General features: G+C 46.0%; 2 protein-coding genes across 3 annotated transcripts in view; one reads left to right on the plus strand and one right to left on the minus strand.

Moving 5' to 3' along the window:
* The window catches only part of LOC113205440 (myosin-I heavy chain), a 50,485-nt gene that overhangs the window by 31,027 nt on the left and 2,485 nt on the right, over window positions 1–16,973 (plus strand). Inside the window, exons 4-35 of one of the 2 annotated variants that reach the window (XM_052267184.1) lie at window positions 4,073–4,325; window positions 7,549–7,739; window positions 7,824–8,042; window positions 8,121–8,285; window positions 8,365–8,607; window positions 8,699–8,824; window positions 8,930–9,169; window positions 9,248–9,405; window positions 9,499–9,714; window positions 9,796–9,965; window positions 10,057–10,193; window positions 10,269–10,420; window positions 10,557–10,589; window positions 11,023–11,242; window positions 11,323–11,544; window positions 11,696–12,070; window positions 12,196–12,388; window positions 12,472–12,626; window positions 12,710–12,934; window positions 13,018–13,152; window positions 13,236–13,465; window positions 13,551–13,749; window positions 13,831–13,995; window positions 14,079–14,226; window positions 14,315–14,631; window positions 14,730–14,866; window positions 14,969–15,177; window positions 15,272–15,570; window positions 15,659–15,866; window positions 15,951–16,294; window positions 16,434–16,673; window positions 16,756–16,959. In XM_052267184.1, coding sequence (XP_052123144.1) covers window positions 4,073–4,325; window positions 7,549–7,739; window positions 7,824–8,042; window positions 8,121–8,285; window positions 8,365–8,607; window positions 8,699–8,824; window positions 8,930–9,169; window positions 9,248–9,405; window positions 9,499–9,714; window positions 9,796–9,965; window positions 10,057–10,193; window positions 10,269–10,420; window positions 10,557–10,589; window positions 11,023–11,242; window positions 11,323–11,544; window positions 11,696–12,070; window positions 12,196–12,388; window positions 12,472–12,626; window positions 12,710–12,934; window positions 13,018–13,152; window positions 13,236–13,465; window positions 13,551–13,749; window positions 13,831–13,995; window positions 14,079–14,226; window positions 14,315–14,631; window positions 14,730–14,866; window positions 14,969–15,177; window positions 15,272–15,570; window positions 15,659–15,866; window positions 15,951–16,294; window positions 16,434–16,673; window positions 16,756–16,959 — 6,528 coding nt within the window. The remainder of the gene's footprint in view (window positions 1–4,072; window positions 4,326–7,548; window positions 7,740–7,823; window positions 8,043–8,120; window positions 8,286–8,364; window positions 8,608–8,698; window positions 8,825–8,929; window positions 9,170–9,247; window positions 9,406–9,498; window positions 9,715–9,795; window positions 9,966–10,056; window positions 10,194–10,268; window positions 10,421–10,556; window positions 10,590–11,022; window positions 11,243–11,322; window positions 11,545–11,695; window positions 12,071–12,195; window positions 12,389–12,471; window positions 12,627–12,709; window positions 12,935–13,017; window positions 13,153–13,235; window positions 13,466–13,550; window positions 13,750–13,830; window positions 13,996–14,078; window positions 14,227–14,314; window positions 14,632–14,729; window positions 14,867–14,968; window positions 15,178–15,271; window positions 15,571–15,658; window positions 15,867–15,950; window positions 16,295–16,433; window positions 16,674–16,755; window positions 16,960–16,973) is intronic. The other variant, XM_052267185.1, reaches the window with a different exon arrangement.
* LOC113205448 (methionine aminopeptidase 1) lies at window positions 4,881–7,099 on the minus strand. The gene has a single exon (XM_026421084.2). It carries the CDS (start codon window positions 7,066–7,068, stop codon window positions 5,920–5,922), a length of 1,149 nt encoding a protein of 382 aa, XP_026276869.1. The 5' UTR covers window positions 7,069–7,099; the 3' UTR covers window positions 4,881–5,919.

Below are 16,973 nucleotides of genomic sequence, written 5' to 3' on the forward strand. Positions count from 1 at the left end.
GCCGGTCGGCCCCTCGGCGACCCTCACGCACCCCGCCCCTAGCCCCGCTTGCGGCCCCCACCCGTTCGTGGCGTGGCCCTGTTGTGCAGTTTGTCGGCGTGTTGCACTTTGCAGGGCACACGACATGACGGTGCTCGCAGTGCACCTTCACACCTCCACAGACCGCAAGCCGCACTTGCCCCTCGGTGAAACCCCGCTAGCACCTACGCATGCAGTGGTGTTGTCTTCTAACTAGAAAGGGCAAGATGGACAACTGCGGGACGCGGGATCAACTTGGGTCCAAATGCCGCCATAAAACTTTCCGAGGGCGGGTTGAGCACCAAGTACTTTGGTTTGTGGGAGTGAGCTGGGGGTGCGCGTTCGTTCGACAGCCACTCTGCCCAGCTCTATCCGCCCTCCTTTAATTCCGGGAAATTGAATCACCCCTGGCCCTGGTCTGCAGAGGGGTGGTCGGGGCGTAAGCTTTTGGCAGAGGTGTAAATGTCGGCCCCGGGGTGGCCGGGGTATGGCCCCGACCCGAGGCGGGGCGGCCGGGTGGAGGGGACCGCACCACACCGGACCCTCAGAGAGGACGGAACCGGAAGGGAGCGGGGACGCGCGCCACGCGTGTGATTGCCACCCCTATATACACGGCCGTCACCGCCGTACACGACACAGGGGCGCGGTGCGGCTGCCTCGGCAGACTGTTCGACGTCACGTCAAAAGCCGACACACCGCAGCATCCAACAGGCGGCGGCGGGGCGCCTCAGAGATGGCGGGACCTTGATGGCGGGGGAAGATAATCCGACCCCGCCCGGACGCCCCGCTATGGCCATATTCATTGCCTCAATCCGTGCGCATGGGCGATGCGGGACTCTGCTGGGGGCGTCGGCGGCGATAGAGACGCGCTCATCGCGACGTTTGAGGGAAGAGTGGATGAGGAGGGATGAGCGTCCCTTCTCGGCTCACCCCCGGCCTGGCTGCGCCCGGCTGGTGGCGGCGGTGGTGGTGGTGGCGCTTGTCCTGCAAGGGGGCTGCTGAAACCAGGTCATGGCGGTGGGGCCGCGGGGGCGACCGGGCGGGGGAGTTGGCTGGGCGGTGCGGGGGTGGGTTGGGGAGAACGAAAACCAACAGCGTGCAGTAGTTTAGTTGGGTGAACTGGGTGGAGAAATAATACGCAGGAAAAACAAAATATAAGCCACGACCTGCGCTGAGAGCTGCGAGCTAGAATAGCAATCTGGCCTCTCTGGCGGCGGTGACCACCCCGACCGCGGAGCAAGACATGTACTCTTCGAGGCAGCTCTGCGAAAACTGGCGATAACTTTATTGAGTGAGCGCACGCACATGGGAGCTGCGGCAAGAGTCTTTGCGACTCACGCGGAGCAAGTGGTGCATAGGGTAATCGGCAGTTAAGTCCTCGATCTCACTATAGTACGTGAGTGAGATGAAAGAGGGGAGAGAGCGAAAGGGAAGGGAGGGGGACGGGAGTGAATGGGCGCGCACAGTGCAGGACGCACCCCTCTGAGGTCGCAAGGCCTCCTAAATCGCGTTAATAACCTTAACGTAAATCTTGCCACCCCTCCGCACTCTCTCTGTGTCTCCCTCCTTCCCTCCCACTCCCATCCCAGACGGACAATGACAGCGCGCCCCGCGCTCTCGGGGCATCCGTCCTCTCGTCCTCTTGCCGCCCTCTGCCCTTCCTCCCTCTTTTTACTTCCGACTTCACCCTGTTTCGCTCTCTAGTCTGCAATCTCTCCTTTCCGAGAGAGAGCGCAACTTGTTGTCTAAGAGGCTGGGGACGGAGAGACCCCCCCCCCCCACACACACACACGAGTAAATGTAGGAGGCTGCAAAGTGATAATGAGGTAGCAAGACCCTAGGGGGAGTATAAGGGCGCGCAGGCAGGGCCAGACCCCAAAAGAGAGCGAGAGAGAGGAGAGGGCGTGGAGGTGGAATAACGAAATGAGAAGGGGCAGAGGAGGGTCGTGCACCGGGCAGGAAGCCGGATGCCCGCCTGGTGGACGCGACGAGGCGGGGTGGGGCGGGGCGGGGTCTGTAGCGAAAGGCCCCGTGCGCCGGACCGGGACCTCCCCCGACCCGGCCCGGCCCCACCAGAGATGATGACTCGGCGCGCACTCCCCAATTTTTGTTGTTCCCTGATTTGTTTGCCGCCCACCCCTGGCCTTTGCTCTGATTAAATGGGGGCCTCTTGATCTTGTTTGGCGGAGGGCGGCGGCAGGTGCCGAGCAGCAGCACGCTCCACCGCCTCGCCGCGGCGAGCCACCTCGGGGCACCTCCCCCAGCTCTACTTTGCTACTTTGCCCTCCACTCAAGTCCGAGGAGGTCCGCCTGTTTCCGCCTCCCCAGCTCCGTTGTCGTGATCGTGTTCTTTTGCGACCGACTTGACCGCAAGTAGCGTGCTATTGCTGCCTTCCTCTGTGCCCTGGTGCAGCAGCAGCCCTTCTTCCCCTCCCGATGATGGTCCGACGGCGAGGATCGGTGTCCCCCCCCCCTCCCGGCGGGCGCTATATAAGCCCCGCTACTGCTGCTGCGTGGAGCGTGTGATGCGGCGCGCTGCCCCTTGCCCTGGTGCGGTGGCTTTGAGTGATTGCAAACCCTCCCCGCACAGCCCGGGGACAGCAAGGCGGCGGCCGACGCGCAGGCGGCGCAGGCCCCCTCGATGTCAGTCATCTGTCTTGGTCCGCGGGCTTCATCCCCCCCGCTCCCACCCGCTCTGATGCGTTCCCCTCCCTCTATCAAGTTTCGGGAAACGCGCGTCCTTCCTCCACCTTGGCTGCCTGCGTGCATTCCCACAACTTTCTCAACGGGGTTCTTCTCCGCGCCGGGCGTGGAGCGGTGCTTGCACTGCTTGCACTCCACCGCAGTCTCCAAACTCCACCCCGCCGCAAGTTGCGCGCCCTCCTCCCTTGCTCCTGGGGGCAGCCCGGCTGGGTGGGCCAGCTGCCGGACAGGCGCGTCCGGCGTGCTGCCGCCCCGCCGCCTGGCAGGCGCTGCCGCCCCGCCCAGCGCTGCTCGCGCGGGCCCGCCGTCGTGCAGCAGACCCCTGCTGGTCACGCCCCTCAGGTGGTGTGGGATGATGGATGGAGTTCTAATTGCACCGGCACTACTTTCATTGTCATTTTTCTTTTCCAACGGTGCACCACCTCCACCAGGGGCGCGGCGCTGTGAGTCACCAGCTGGAGCCGCCGCGGCGTGCGGGGCGGGCGGGACGGGCGGGCGCACCCTTAACAATCAATAGGGCGGGCCGGGGGCGGGCTGGGGGCGGGCTGGGGGCGGCCGCCGCACGCTCACGCCGTGCTCGCCCTCGGCTTGGACCCGCCCTATGGTCGGTGTCGGTGGCGCCTAACACCCCCCCACAAGTGGGTTTAGGGTTGCCAAGTATCGCTATACCTTGCAAAAACTGTTTCCACGACTCCCCAACTGCTTGGGCCTCGGCTTTGGCCGCGGGTACGGAGTCACCCCGGAGCGGCCGCAGATGATGTCACTGCTTCCCCCGCGAGTGGCGCGGCGGCGGGCTTGTTGCCCTCCCTTCACGCGCCGCCCGATCGCGTGAGCGCGTGGCGGGGCGGGGCGGGGCGGGGCGGACGAGGCGCGGCACTATAAGCGGCCCCGACATCGTGGTGCCCCACCCGCGCCCCGCCGCCCCGCCCCACCCCCGCCTGTCCGGGACGTTATTTATCGGCGCCATACGCCACGCGGCCGGCTAGGGTTAAATTCGCGGGATGCGTTATATTGTCTCTCGCCTTTCTCATGTCAGCGTGCGGGAGGTGGAGGGGGGGTAGGGGTTGGGTGACTGGCGGAGGAGGCGCGCCGTGCTCGCACGACACTCCCTCGAATGGGGACGCTTATAGCTGCCGTCGAATCCCCCCCCCCTCCTCCTTTCTCCGTCGTTTTTGTCCTCTCACCCTCGTCTCGCCTCCTACTTCATCCTCCTCTCCCCCGACGCGACGCAAATGACAGTAAACTTGGTAAAAGCAAACCTCGCGGAAGGCCCTGGGCGACGCTGGGCGACGCGACTCGCACACTGCTCCGTACAATTTTCTTACCGAGAACCTCTCTCTTCTGTCGCCAGGAGTTCGTGTTCAACTACCATGGGCAGAAGCTGGGGCTGCTCGAGCCGCACGTGTTCGCCCTGGCCGAGGCCGCGTACGCCTCTCTGCAGGCCGCCGATGAGAACCAATCCTGCGTCATCTCGGGCGAGTCGGGCGCCGGCAAGACGGAGACCACCAAGTTCATCCTCCAGTATCTGTGCTCGGTCACCAGCAACGTGTCGACCTGGGTGGAGCAGCAGATCCTCGAAGCCAACACCATCCTCGAGTCGTTCGGTAAGGCAACCCATGCATATTTTATGGGTGCATCATTGAATGGTTGAGTAAAGGACACTTAACTCTCCAACCAAATCGGATCTTATTAGTTGTGTCAAGGGTGGTTGGGGTTGGGGTTGATAGGCTGTCGCCGTCAATGATGCAGTTGTACGCCCCTAAGTAAAATCTGTTTTGATAAGACACACGCTACAGGCCACAAGCGCAGTAAAGGGGTGCTTGCTTACCGCAGCCTGCGCTGCGCACCGACTGCCCGTACGTGTATTCTGTGCCTACTCCTCGCAAGGAAGCCTTACCCGCCGCGCCGCGCTACGGTCAGCTTGGTCTGGTTCTGGTACTCCGAATAGGGGGCGGGGCGTGACCTACAGTGCAAGCCCCTGAGACCAGTAGTCTGTAAACAAATGGATCACTGTCGGCTAGCTCAGCAAGCACCCACCCCCTGACTTGTCTATTGCCTTGACTAGATACTGCCTTTTTGCACTGTATGTATTTATATCTGTCCGCCCATTTTTCTAAACCCAAATGGGAAGAGGCATACAAAAAAAGTAACTATAGAAATGTGTGTTGAAGTACAAATTTATTTCTTCTGTAGAAGCGGCAGGGGTTTGAACTATTTAAATATAGATGACCAGTCTCCAAATAAAGTCTCTCCTGAACAAAATATAGCTTTCAACTCTTATTTTTGCTGAAACAAGATTTAAGTACTATGTCAATATTTTTGCACTGGTTGGTATTCTAGAAAATCTGGACTGCATATTATGTCGAGGAATAAGGCACAGATCATGGACTGGTTATCTTCCATGTGAATTTTTAACTAAACGGGGTTAAAGTCAATAATTACCCAATGCAGTGGATGAATTATTGTTTGAGAAGAACTTGACTAAGTGTAAAACACCTTCAATCTCAAAATCATAACAAGTCAACCTTAGGAGTAAAAATTGAAGGGCAAACTTATTTATTTAGTCTTGGCTACACCTATTGACTGACAAAGAAAAGGACATACAAAAGGTAAAAAATATTGATAACAGGTACATAAATTTCAATTACATTGTCTCATCAAAGCATCAGATAATTAACTTTACAAAGCTAAGTCCCCAAAATAGCAATAGTCCAGCATGGCAAAAGGGTAATTTACATACAACATAAGAGTACATGGATCTTCAAACATTGTCTGAGAAACATTTCAGACAGTAATTTAATAATATTTGTTTTTAAGCTCACAGTATTGATCCAGTTCCCTCTACACTATAATACAAAATCATGTTCTGCCAAAATGCTGTTCAACAACATTATATGAGACTAGATGTTGCAAAGGCATTTGGTTCACTGCTGTAAGACATATTTTATAATACTTTGTTGGATGCTCATTTTTACCCCCAAACTTCCACAGTATCATTCCTACCAAATATATCACAATCTCTAACAATCAGTAATTTGGTTCGTAAGAAAGTGAAGACAATAAAATAAATGTCAGCAAATAGAAAGAAAATTACTAACAACACAAGAATCACTTACAAAGGCAAACAAACATCAACCACATACCCTGTGCACTATTGCTAAATACACTCGCATGATTTTAACTTCGGAAACATGGTACTTAGTTGCCAAGTTGGTCCATGAAATAGGGCTGGCCATTTTTATTCAAGCGTCGTGTTAGTATCTCAACACCCGTATCAGTTACTAATAATGTTTCCTCAAATTGAGCTGACAGCAAACCATCAATAGTGACAGCCGTCCAATTATCTGGCCAAATCTCATCTCTCCAACTGCCTAGAGATATCATGGGTTCGATTGTAAAACAATGACCTGGTTTCATGATGCCAACAGCTTTGTTCTTGGCATAGTGGGGCACACTAGGTGCTGTATGGAACAAGCGATGGATACCATGACCACAGTAGCTACGTACAACTGAGAATCCATTAGCTTGAGCATGCTTTTGAATAATGTTACCTATTTCTCTATACTTCTCACCAGGCTTCACAATCTCAATTGATTTCTGCAGGCATTCCCAAGTGACTTGCACTAGTTTCTTCGCCTCGGGTTTTGCTTCACCGACAAAGAATGTCTCATTGAGATCCCCATGGAATCCCCTATGATAGACAGTAACATCAACATTGCAGATGTCCCAGTTCTTTAGAGCCCTCGTATCTGGGATGCCATGGCAGATAACCTCATTGACAGAGGTGCAACATGAGCGAGGAAACTGAATGTAGTTCAGAGGCGAAGGGTAGCACTCCCTGTCAACACAAGCTTCATGCACCACCCGGTCGATCTCTTCCGTCGTGACGCCGACGTCTATCACCTTGGCGGCCTCGTCCAGCACCTCGCGACCGAGCCGGCACGCGACGCGCATACCCTCAATCTCTTCGTCATCGAGAGCCTTGATGTGCGAGGCGCCCTTAACGCGCTGCTCGGACAATGGCACGCCCTCAGGGTGGTCGGCGTAGTCTGGCCTGCCGATGTGCGGGGGCACGGTGCGTCGCGGACCCTGAGGAAAGGGCCTGAGTTTCCCAGTGAACCGGTAGTTCGGCCATGGCTGGTACTCCTTCTCTTCGCCCCCAGAGTTGAGGTCACCCTGGGCCACTTGATGGATCACCTTGTGCACTTTCCAGCTCTTCTTAAAACACTCTTGTGAACAGAAGTAGGATCCTTGAATGCCGAGTTTGATACACGTCGGACACTGCAATTTTGCCGAGGCATCGCAGCCTGGGGATTCGCACATACGTCCTACCTCGACGGCCGCCATGTTGACTCTGAGAAGTGGTGGATCGATGAAGCCGGGTTGCCAACCTTAGCAGATAAATTTGTATTTCTGCAGATAAAAAGAATCTAATTATGAACCCTAAATTGAAACAAGAAAAAATATATTTGGCACAGTATGGCATTTATATTGTATAGTAGTCGTAAATTTTTGGGTGGATTTTAAATACTTCTGTATGAATCTTTGTAAGAGAGTTGGCTAACATGACCTAGTTATTATCAGTTTTAAAATATATTATACAAGGCTGTGAGTGACATCGTCTGCTCGCTAGAGGGAACAAACAACATTCAAACCACTTTCATCACCACAACAACACACATTGTCAGAGTGTACAATGTGGACATACAGAGACATGTCATTCATACTAGTAAGGGCCTCGTAGTTCTAACCATACATAGGGATCTTGATCTAAAAACTTTGTTATTTGTTGATATAGTGTCATTTATTTATCTATTCTTCCTACAGGAAATGCCAAAACAGTGCGCAATGACAATTCATCAAGGTTTGGGAAATTTATGCAAGTTTGTTTTGATAACCGGTGGATGATAAAAGGATGCATCATTCAAGACTATCTTTTGGAGCAGAGTAGAATAACTTTCCAGAGCCCTCAAGAACGTAACTACCATGTATTCTATCAACTTGTGGGTGGAGCCAAGGTAACAGCAACCACTTACTACTGAACTATTTGAATCATCTTCTAGTATAGTATAGTATAGTATTCATGTTAATTTTTCTTTTAGAATAACAAAGAACTGTCAGAACAATTCCATTTACGATCAGCTGACTTTTACAAGTACCTTAATCAATCTGGTTGTATCAATATTGAGGGGGTGTGTGATGCCAAGAAATTTGATGCATTACGCCTTGCATTTAATGTTGTTCACATTCCATCAAATATGGTTGATGGAATCTTCAGTGTTCTGTCTGCTATTCTTTGGTTGGGTAACACAGTGTTTGAGGTAAGTTGTGTTTTGATGTGATATCAGCTGATAATTATTATAAATTTGTCATTGATTTTCTCTTGTTTCTTGTCGTAGGATGTTGATGGAGAGCGTTGTGAACTTGCTGCTTCTGATAAAGAAGTTGTTAGCAAAGTTGCTCAGCTTTTGGGGCTGGAGGAAAATGACATAGCTCAAGTTTTGCTGAAACGACAGATCAATGTTCGTGGCAACATTACAGAGATTCCTCTTAAGCTTCAAGAAGTAAGTTCTCCACCAAAGTGATGCTAATTGAGGGGCAAATGAAATGTTTTCTAATTGAGTTTTGTATGTCAAATTTTAGGCAGACGAAAACCGACATGCAATGGCCAAGGCGCTGTACTCAAGAACATTTGCATGGCTGGTTAATCATATTAACACTTGCACCAATCCTGGCAAAGACGCCCAAAGATTTCTAGGTGTGCTTGATATTTTTGGGTTTGAGAATTTTGCTGTTAATTCATTTGAGCAGCTCTGCATAAATTATACAAATGAGAAACTTCACAAATTTTTCAACCACTATGTGTTTGCTCTTGAGCAAGAGATAGTAAGTTCCTAACAAAGCTAGCAGCTAGCAGTGAAATTCAAAAATTAATCAACAGTTCCTAAATGCACCTTTTTTTCCTTCCAAATTACAGTATCGTCAAGAAGAAATCGAATTTGCTCACATAACATTTACTGACAATACATCATGTTTGGAATTGGTAGAACGTCCCCCAAGATGCATTTTAAAATTGCTTACTGAACAATGCCATATGCCTAAGGTATGATTCTCAGAATCTCTTTTTAGTTAGTACATTGTTGTCTATTTTAATGTTTAGAAAATTAGATAAATGGTAATTCTAATTGGTTAATTTTAACACTTGCAGGGGTCTGATCTTGCTTATCTGAATAATCTCCATGCTGAATTTGATAGCCATCCTCAGTATGTAAAAGGAGAGGATAAAAGGAATTGGGAAAAAGAATTTGGTATTGTGCATTACGCTGGTTCTGTGACGTACAATGTGACTGGATTTGTTGATAAAAATAGAGATGTACAACAGGATGTTTTCTTTGACTTTTTGTCTCGCTCAAAAGTTGATTTTGTTCAAGAATTAACAGCATTCCAGGTGAGATTTATTATTACTTTAAAGTTGACTTGGTAAAATATGAAAGGGACATGTAGTGATCTTGGTATGTTGGTGCAGGATCTATTAAGTTGCACCACTGCCCGGATGGGCAATGTTAATGGTAGCACACAACAAACAATGGCTCGTGGAACAAGCAAGGGAAAGCCAACAGTAAGTGATACATTTCGACACCAACTTCAAGCACTGGTTGATGTGCTTCAGGCAACTAATCCTTGGTAAGTAATTTTAACCCCATTTCAATTTCTTGACTTGACTTGACAAGTAGTAGCTCATTGTGGCTTACATTAAACAAAATTCCTTGATTCCAGGTATGTGAGGTGTATTAAACCCAATATGCACAAAGCCCCCAATAACTACAACGAGACATTGGTTCTTGATCAGCTGAAATACCTTGGAATGCTGGATATTATTCGGATCCGTAAAGAGGGATTTCCAATCCATTTTACTTCAGAAGATTTTGTGGCACGTTATGGATGTCTGTCTCGAAATCGCAAAAAGCAGCAGAATATCAAAGATGCAGTGAGGTAAATTCGAGTGCTTTGCACAATATTCAGTATCATTATCCTAATCTGGTTTCTTCATTTTGTACTCTTTACCATTTTTAGGGCACTTATAAAACAGTTTGAAATTCCTGCAAAAGAATGGCAAATTGGTAAATCTAAAGTGTTTTTAAGAGGATGTGCTCATGAACCACTTGAGGATGCCCGAAAAACACTTACTAATAAGTGTGCCCTTATTATTCAAAAAGTATGGAAGGGTCACCGTGTGAGGAAAGGTAAGTTTCATCCATGTAATTACCAAATTTTTAATGAAAACACCAGCCATTGGTTCTTAAAATTTATATTAATTTTCCTTTTTATTTCAAGAATATGTTAAGAGACGTAATGCAACTATGAAGCTTCAACATACTTATAGAGGCTGGAAGCAAAGGCTTTCTTTCCTTCAGATGAGGCGTGCTGTTATTGTTATTCAATCACATTTGAGAGGAGTTTTTGCAAGAGAGGCAAGTAGTCAAGAGTTTGTAAAAGAAAATATTACTTGTTAGTTTTTGCATACCTATTACAACTTTTTGATATAGGTTGCAGCTGCATTGAGAGAAATGCGCAGAGTTGAAGAAGAAATGCGCAAGAGAGAAAAGCTTGAAGAGGAAAGACGCCAAAGGGAGTTAGAACGGGCCGCACGCGAGCAGTCAGAAAAAGAATTGCAGCAAGATCTTGAAGACAGTGAAAGGTATGCAATATCTAGCTCTAGTTTTTTTCTCTACGCATCTCTCTTATGATATTTCATTGAAGCGGAAACTATGTGCATGTAAATGAGTTCAGATATATAATTCAGAGAGTTCATGTTTCTTTTTTCTCATTTTAAGCCAATACAACGGCTTGAGTGGAATGGAGGCTGGGTGAGTTCATGCCTTTGATGAAGTATTTGCAAAGCATTGACTCCTTCATTATAAAGTCTTATTCTGATTTCACTACTCTGAAATGGTATCATAGGTTTTCACATGCTTTCAGTTTGATTTCAAAAATTTATAATCTAAACTTTTGCTTTTCATAGAGTGGTAGACTTGTGCTTGCTTTATTGTTTTTGAAAGAAAAAAAATATTTAAAAATCTTTTTCATTGTAAAACTTTCCTTGTTTGCACAAAATTTTCAATATTTTAGTTTTGGATTTGGTAGACACCTTTGTATGGATGTAGTTTGGGTTGCGGTAGGATTTCTTCTGAACTCAGTTACTGTGTGTTGCATGGATATAACTAATTTATCAATAATTTTTCTCTTCAAACTTAAATTGAAAATTGTCTTCAAATTTTTTAATTTTCCTTTTTTTTACAGAGCTGCTCAGCAGGAAATTGCTGCTTTATCAGAAATTGCTGGACAACTTAACTCAAAACTCGCAGCATCTGCATCAGAACAGTCAGGAGAGTCTGTTGACCTGGACAATTTGTTTGCATTTTTGTCTGATGTTCAGACTGGCCAAAATGTTAACCGTAATCATATCATAGACCAGATAGGAGAGCAAATGGATGAACTAGTGGAAGATTTAGATGTTGAGGTATGTAACAAGATCTGACTGTTATTTTAGTGTGTTAAAATCTCAATTCTTATATTTTATGTAATTATTTTTCTCCTCAGCTTGAATCAGTTATACAGCAGGAACTGGAAGGTCTTACTGGGCAGCCTCAACCTCCTTGCAGTCTTGATCTACCTCACCAGATGCGTGCTCCAAAATGTTCCAAACCAACTCTGCCAGAACCAACAGAACCACCACCACCACCACCACCAGCATTTGCAAACCAAGGACCACCTCCAGCTGCACCTGTGTCACCATCTGAGCCCGTCGCTCCATTAACCCAGGTATAGTATTGCTGACTGTTGGCTACATACTCTATTGCATAATACCTATACAGACTGAAACAAACAGAAGAAATGCGATATGTAATGAGTTATTGGATTCTACTGCCTGCCTGATGAAGTATTCACCTGTTGCTCTCAATTCCCTTTGCAGATTACACCGCTTACACCACCAACCACTTTTCAAACCACCCCGACGACAAATGCAAAGAATGAGCCAATCTACGAGAGCGTTCTTCCTCGGAGCGATGGTTGTGTATCTCCGCCTCCGTTGCCTGCACCTCCTCACAAGCTGCGTCCCAAGAGCCCCGGTGTGGAACGACTCCAGCAACAGCGTGGCTCAAGCCGCGGTTCGAGCCCTGGTCCGATTAACAACGGTCATGCCGCCCCGGTACACGCCGCCCCACCACACAATGTGCATGGTCTTCCCCACCAACACCACAGTCTCGGTCCGCGGTCCGATTCGCCTCATGCAGGAACAGCTTCACCGAGACACAGTCGCCCAAGCTCACGTTCTAGCCAGCCAACGGTAATAATATTAATATATAATATAATAATATATAATTATAAATCATAGTAAATGATGGAAACATTGGCTCCAAATTGGGAAAAGATTCTTGGACCTCTTGTGTAACCACTATTTGTATCTTGTAGAATGGTCAGTGGAATGGCACCCACGAAGACCCAGAGCGAGATCAAAGGCGTCGATTCCGTGTCGAGCGAAAACTACAGGAGCTCGAAGAAACTACTCAGGTTGCGCATGTTCGTTCAGCTCTTGATGATCCATATCATGATATTGTTGAATTTGCCCAGAGCTATTTCAATCCTCATGAGCGTTCACCTGAAGGTTAGTGAAGGATTTTTTGGTGTTTGATTTACTTGTCCTACAATTATTGCACTTGGATTCTCATTCATTTTCGGGTGTTCTAGGCACTATTATAGCCACTCTAACTCGGAAGCGAAAATCTATGGAAATAATGCCAAAATATGAAATGGTCACTTACTACCGGGGTAATACCATTCCTACTTCACATATTCACCTTTATGACCCAGAGAATGTAAATGTGGCCTGTTCAATATTCAGAGTAAGTTCTTTCTTTAAAAGAGAAATATTGTGTTATTTTATGGACTTGAATTTAAATTCTTAATTGTATTTTAACTATTGTAGGATCTGTGCCGCTATATTAGAGGAGATCTTAAACCAGAGGCAGAAATCAGCACAATTCAATCTATTATTGGATTTGGCATTGAAAGAGAGGAGCTCCGTGATGAGATATTTGTTCAATGCATCAGGCAAGCCACAAACAACCCAAACCCAGAATGGGTCGAACGAGTGTGGCTCCTTCTATGTCTTGCAATTGTTGCCTTCCAGCCCAGCAAACTTCTTTTTAAAGTACCCAAGCTTTTATTAGTAAATGTATTATTCATTCATCAATCTGGACATGTATTAACAATTGATGTACTTCTTGTTTCTAGTATTTTGTCTGCTTTCTGAAAAAGAACTTGCAGTTAGATGGTAAAATGAAGCAATACGTTCAGTGGTGTCTGGATAATTGTAACAATAGCAAAGTTTCCTGCCGTCAACACCCTCCTTCCACTGTGGAAATCGCTGTAGGTGTTTTGTTTACAGTCAATCTATTTAGATCTCCAAGATTTTTGCAAACTAATCTTTTTTACCTATTATCTTTGTCAAGGCCATGAGGCGTCTAGGAACAATTGTGTGCAGATTTTTCTTCTTAGATGGACGCACAAAGGCAATAGATATTCACCCTACAGACACTGCAAGTGATGCTTCAGCAAAGCTAGCTGACAAACTCGGTCTCCGGTCTCTCGAAGGCTGGGCTATTTATCAAAGCAGACCAGATGGTGAGGAGCATGTGCGAGCACATCACTATCTATATGATGTCATTGCAGCTTGGGAAATGTAAGGAGAATTAATTACTGCATAGTCCATGAATTGATATTTTGTTGCTTGAATTCTTACTTATTTCATTCTATTTTGTTTTAAGGAAACAAGCAAAGCAGGGACAATCGTCATCCTCATTTCCCACCCTCAGTAGAAGAGGGGAAAGATCTACTCTTGGAAGTGGGGAGAATCGATTTATTTTCAAAAGACGACTCTTCCGTGCGAACCATCTTAGGGAGCTATCTCAAGATCCTGTTGAAATAAATATGCTTTATGCCCAAGCAGTATACCACGTTGTGAAGGTATTGCTTCTGTTCTCTCTTTTGTTCCTTCTCATAAATTATGTTGGGCTTAAACCTTTCTTTATACTTTTTAAATTTTAGTGTGACGATTTTCCTGTGAGTGAGAAGGTTGCTCTTCAGCTGGCCGGTCTCCAAGCGCAAGTAATGTTAGGTGATCCGAAGGACAATAACCGGCTTGACTATTACAATGATGTAGATAGCTTTTTGCCTTATCGTGTTAGCCGAAGTCGTGGGGAGGATGTATGGGTGAGTAATCCAATATTACAAATACTAGAAATAGGTTGGTCCATAAATTAGCTCTTTGTCATTTTCCCCCCTTTATATTTTAGGTGCCCATCATTGCCCATGCACATCGACAATATGGTGCTGGACGTTCGGAGATTGCATCCAAAGTCCTCTACTTGTCATGTGTTATGCAGTATCCACTATATGGAACCACAATGTTCCCCGTTACTTACAGAGGATACTGGTCCTATGGTAATTTATTTACTATTTATGGTCTTCCTCCTCTTCAAACTAAGTTTGTTTAAGAGTTTTCCTATAATTGTTTCTTGTACCTTTGCAGGCAATAGTCTCATCCTTGGAGTTCATTGCAATGGACTGATGCTCATCAAACCTGATGATAAATTTGTTCTTTATGAATATAGATATGAAGACGTTGAATCACTGTTCTTAGATCCTAGTGACTCTTTCATAACTATTAATGTAATGCGTCAGCATCCTGGGCAGGCACACCATCAAAATCAGCAAGGTCAACCAGAAAACACTCACAAGTGCTTTGTCTTTGAAACTCCACAGAAAAATGAAATAGGATCACTCATAGTTAGCTACTGCCCACAACTTGCTGGGTGGATCACTGAAAGTGAAGCTCCAGCTAAAAAAGTGAGTTGTGATTGCTTTCATACCCTAATGATGTGTGTTGAAACTTTGTAAAAATTCCAACTTATATGTGTATTATAATATGTACCTATTTAAAACAGGTGAAGGGCATTACAAATGAAGATCGAGTTAGGCTCTATCACAATTTAGTCAACTGTAGAAGAGTACTGATAGATGGAGAATTATTACGTAAACCACAAGATACTGGAGCAAGCTTCCTTCGAAATACCCTCAGAAGGTAATTTGGAATCAATTATATCTGTAGAAGTTTAATTTTATATCTATATATACATATATATATTGCATAGGATTGGTTACCATAGAAAATTCTTCTTTTCAGATTGAGCAAGCACAGATTAGAAAAACTAAGGTTGGAACATGGAGGATCAGGTGACAGTGGTGAAACATATAAGGGCTTTCCTTACACTTATTGGGCTTTTAGCCGACAACCACTGACCCAGACTCTTAGCAAACTTCCAGAGGCTGAAGAGACTTTAGGCTTGCAAGTCTTTAATACTATTTTGACTTATGCTGGTTTAGGTCAAGATGGTGAGTAAATATTGGGTATTATTCTATCCTTCCTGTGTATCAAATCTTTTCCGGGCTACTTACAAAGAAACTTTGTGTTTTTTCTCCACTTTAGGTGACAGTGTACGCAGAGCTGAAGATGAACATATTAATCTTATTAAATCAATAATGGAACGCTGTATGAGATCAGAACATCTCTTAGCAGAACTGTATTTACAGTTGATAAAGCAAACCACAGAACATCCTGATCCTAATTCCCGGGTTAATCTGAGACATTGGGCCTTGCTCTCTCTGGCATGCTCTGTCATTTTACCTCCGCAGAAGCCATTGCGCCGTTATCTTATTGCCCACTTGAAGAGATGTGCTTCAGACTTTGTAACAGAAGAGGGAAAGTTTGCTCGTTTTGCTGAAAAGGTTAGGAGTGGAATGTGTTGACTAGAATGATTTGGTATTATTTATTGGTTTTAGTTGTACTAATCTGACTTTATGTTTTCTATCAAAGTGCCTTTACAAAACACAAGGTACTAGAAGACGGCAGTGGCCTCCTTCCAGAGAAGAAATCATGTGCACTATCAATCGTAGGCCAATATATGCAAGGTTCCATTTCATGGATGGTCAATATCATGCAGTGGAGTTCCACCCTTCAGCCACTGCAAGAGATGTGATGGAAATCGTAAAGACTAAAATTGGCTTGCGGGAGAAAGCATTGGGTAAACTTTTGTTCACATTGAAGATGGTTTGCATTTTTCACATTTTCAATAAATTAATTACCTCTCTTTTTACGAAATAAATAGGCTATGCCATTTATGAAGTACTCGGGAGTTCGGAGCGCAGTTTAATGCCTGATGAGAAAGTTGCTGATGTGATGTCGAAGTGGGAAAGATACCGTGCTACATTGGCAGCTGAAAATACAGGGCAGACAAATAGTGGTGCTTCAACTGGCACTTCAACTGGCACTATTGGTCGAAGAGGACAGCAAGCACAACAGTCTGCTCCTCAACCTCTGTTTCTATTCAAAAAGCATTTGTTCCTTGATGAATATGTTGATCTAAATGATCCTGTTGAAAAAGAACTTCTCTACCATCAAGTTCTTCACGGGCTTCGATGTGATCGTTATCCAATTACAGAAATGGAAGCTGTGAGTTTTGAAATTAATTACTGACTTACTGGCATTATGATAGTAATTTTAATTACCTTTTAGCAATTGTCACTGCCTCATCTTCGGTAAATACAACCAGTGAGATCTGATCTTAATTTTTGTAATTTCTAATCTTCAGGTCATGTTGACTGCCTTGCAGTCACAACTAGAGCTAGGTGATTGGGAAGAAAGTCTTCTTGACTATCGTTCAGTTGCTAGTCACTGTTTGGCTCCCCGTTTAGTGCCCGTTGTCCCTGCAGAGGCTGTTGTGATGCATCATCAATCTCTTTCGGGAATGACACCACCAGAAGCAAAACAAGCATTTCTGAATCTCATTCAAAGCTGGCCCCTTCACAGGGCTACTATTTTTGATGTGATGGTAAGTCATTTCAAATTTGATTAAGAGAAAGCCAGATGTCAACTGACGAAAACTTTGGTTAACATGCTCTTCATTTTCTCAGCAATCCTTCACATCAAATTGGCCAAGAGTTTTGTGGTTGGCTGTAGACCAAACAGGTCTTCATCTTCTTGAGCATCGGTCTAGAAATGCTCTGTGCTCATATGAATATGAGAGCATTCTGAGTTATTCTCCAGCTGTGAATTGCCTTATGATCATCACAGGAAGTGATCGTAAACAAAGCAAAGTAATTCTTACTACTTCACAGGTAAATTATTGGAT

The sequence above is a fragment of the Frankliniella occidentalis genome, unplaced genomic scaffold (genome assembly GCF_000697945.3).
Source record: "Frankliniella occidentalis isolate FOCC.00 unplaced genomic scaffold, Focc_3.1 Scaffold47, whole genome shotgun sequence".
Lineage (NCBI taxonomy): Eukaryota > Metazoa > Arthropoda > Insecta > Thysanoptera > Thripidae > Frankliniella > Frankliniella occidentalis.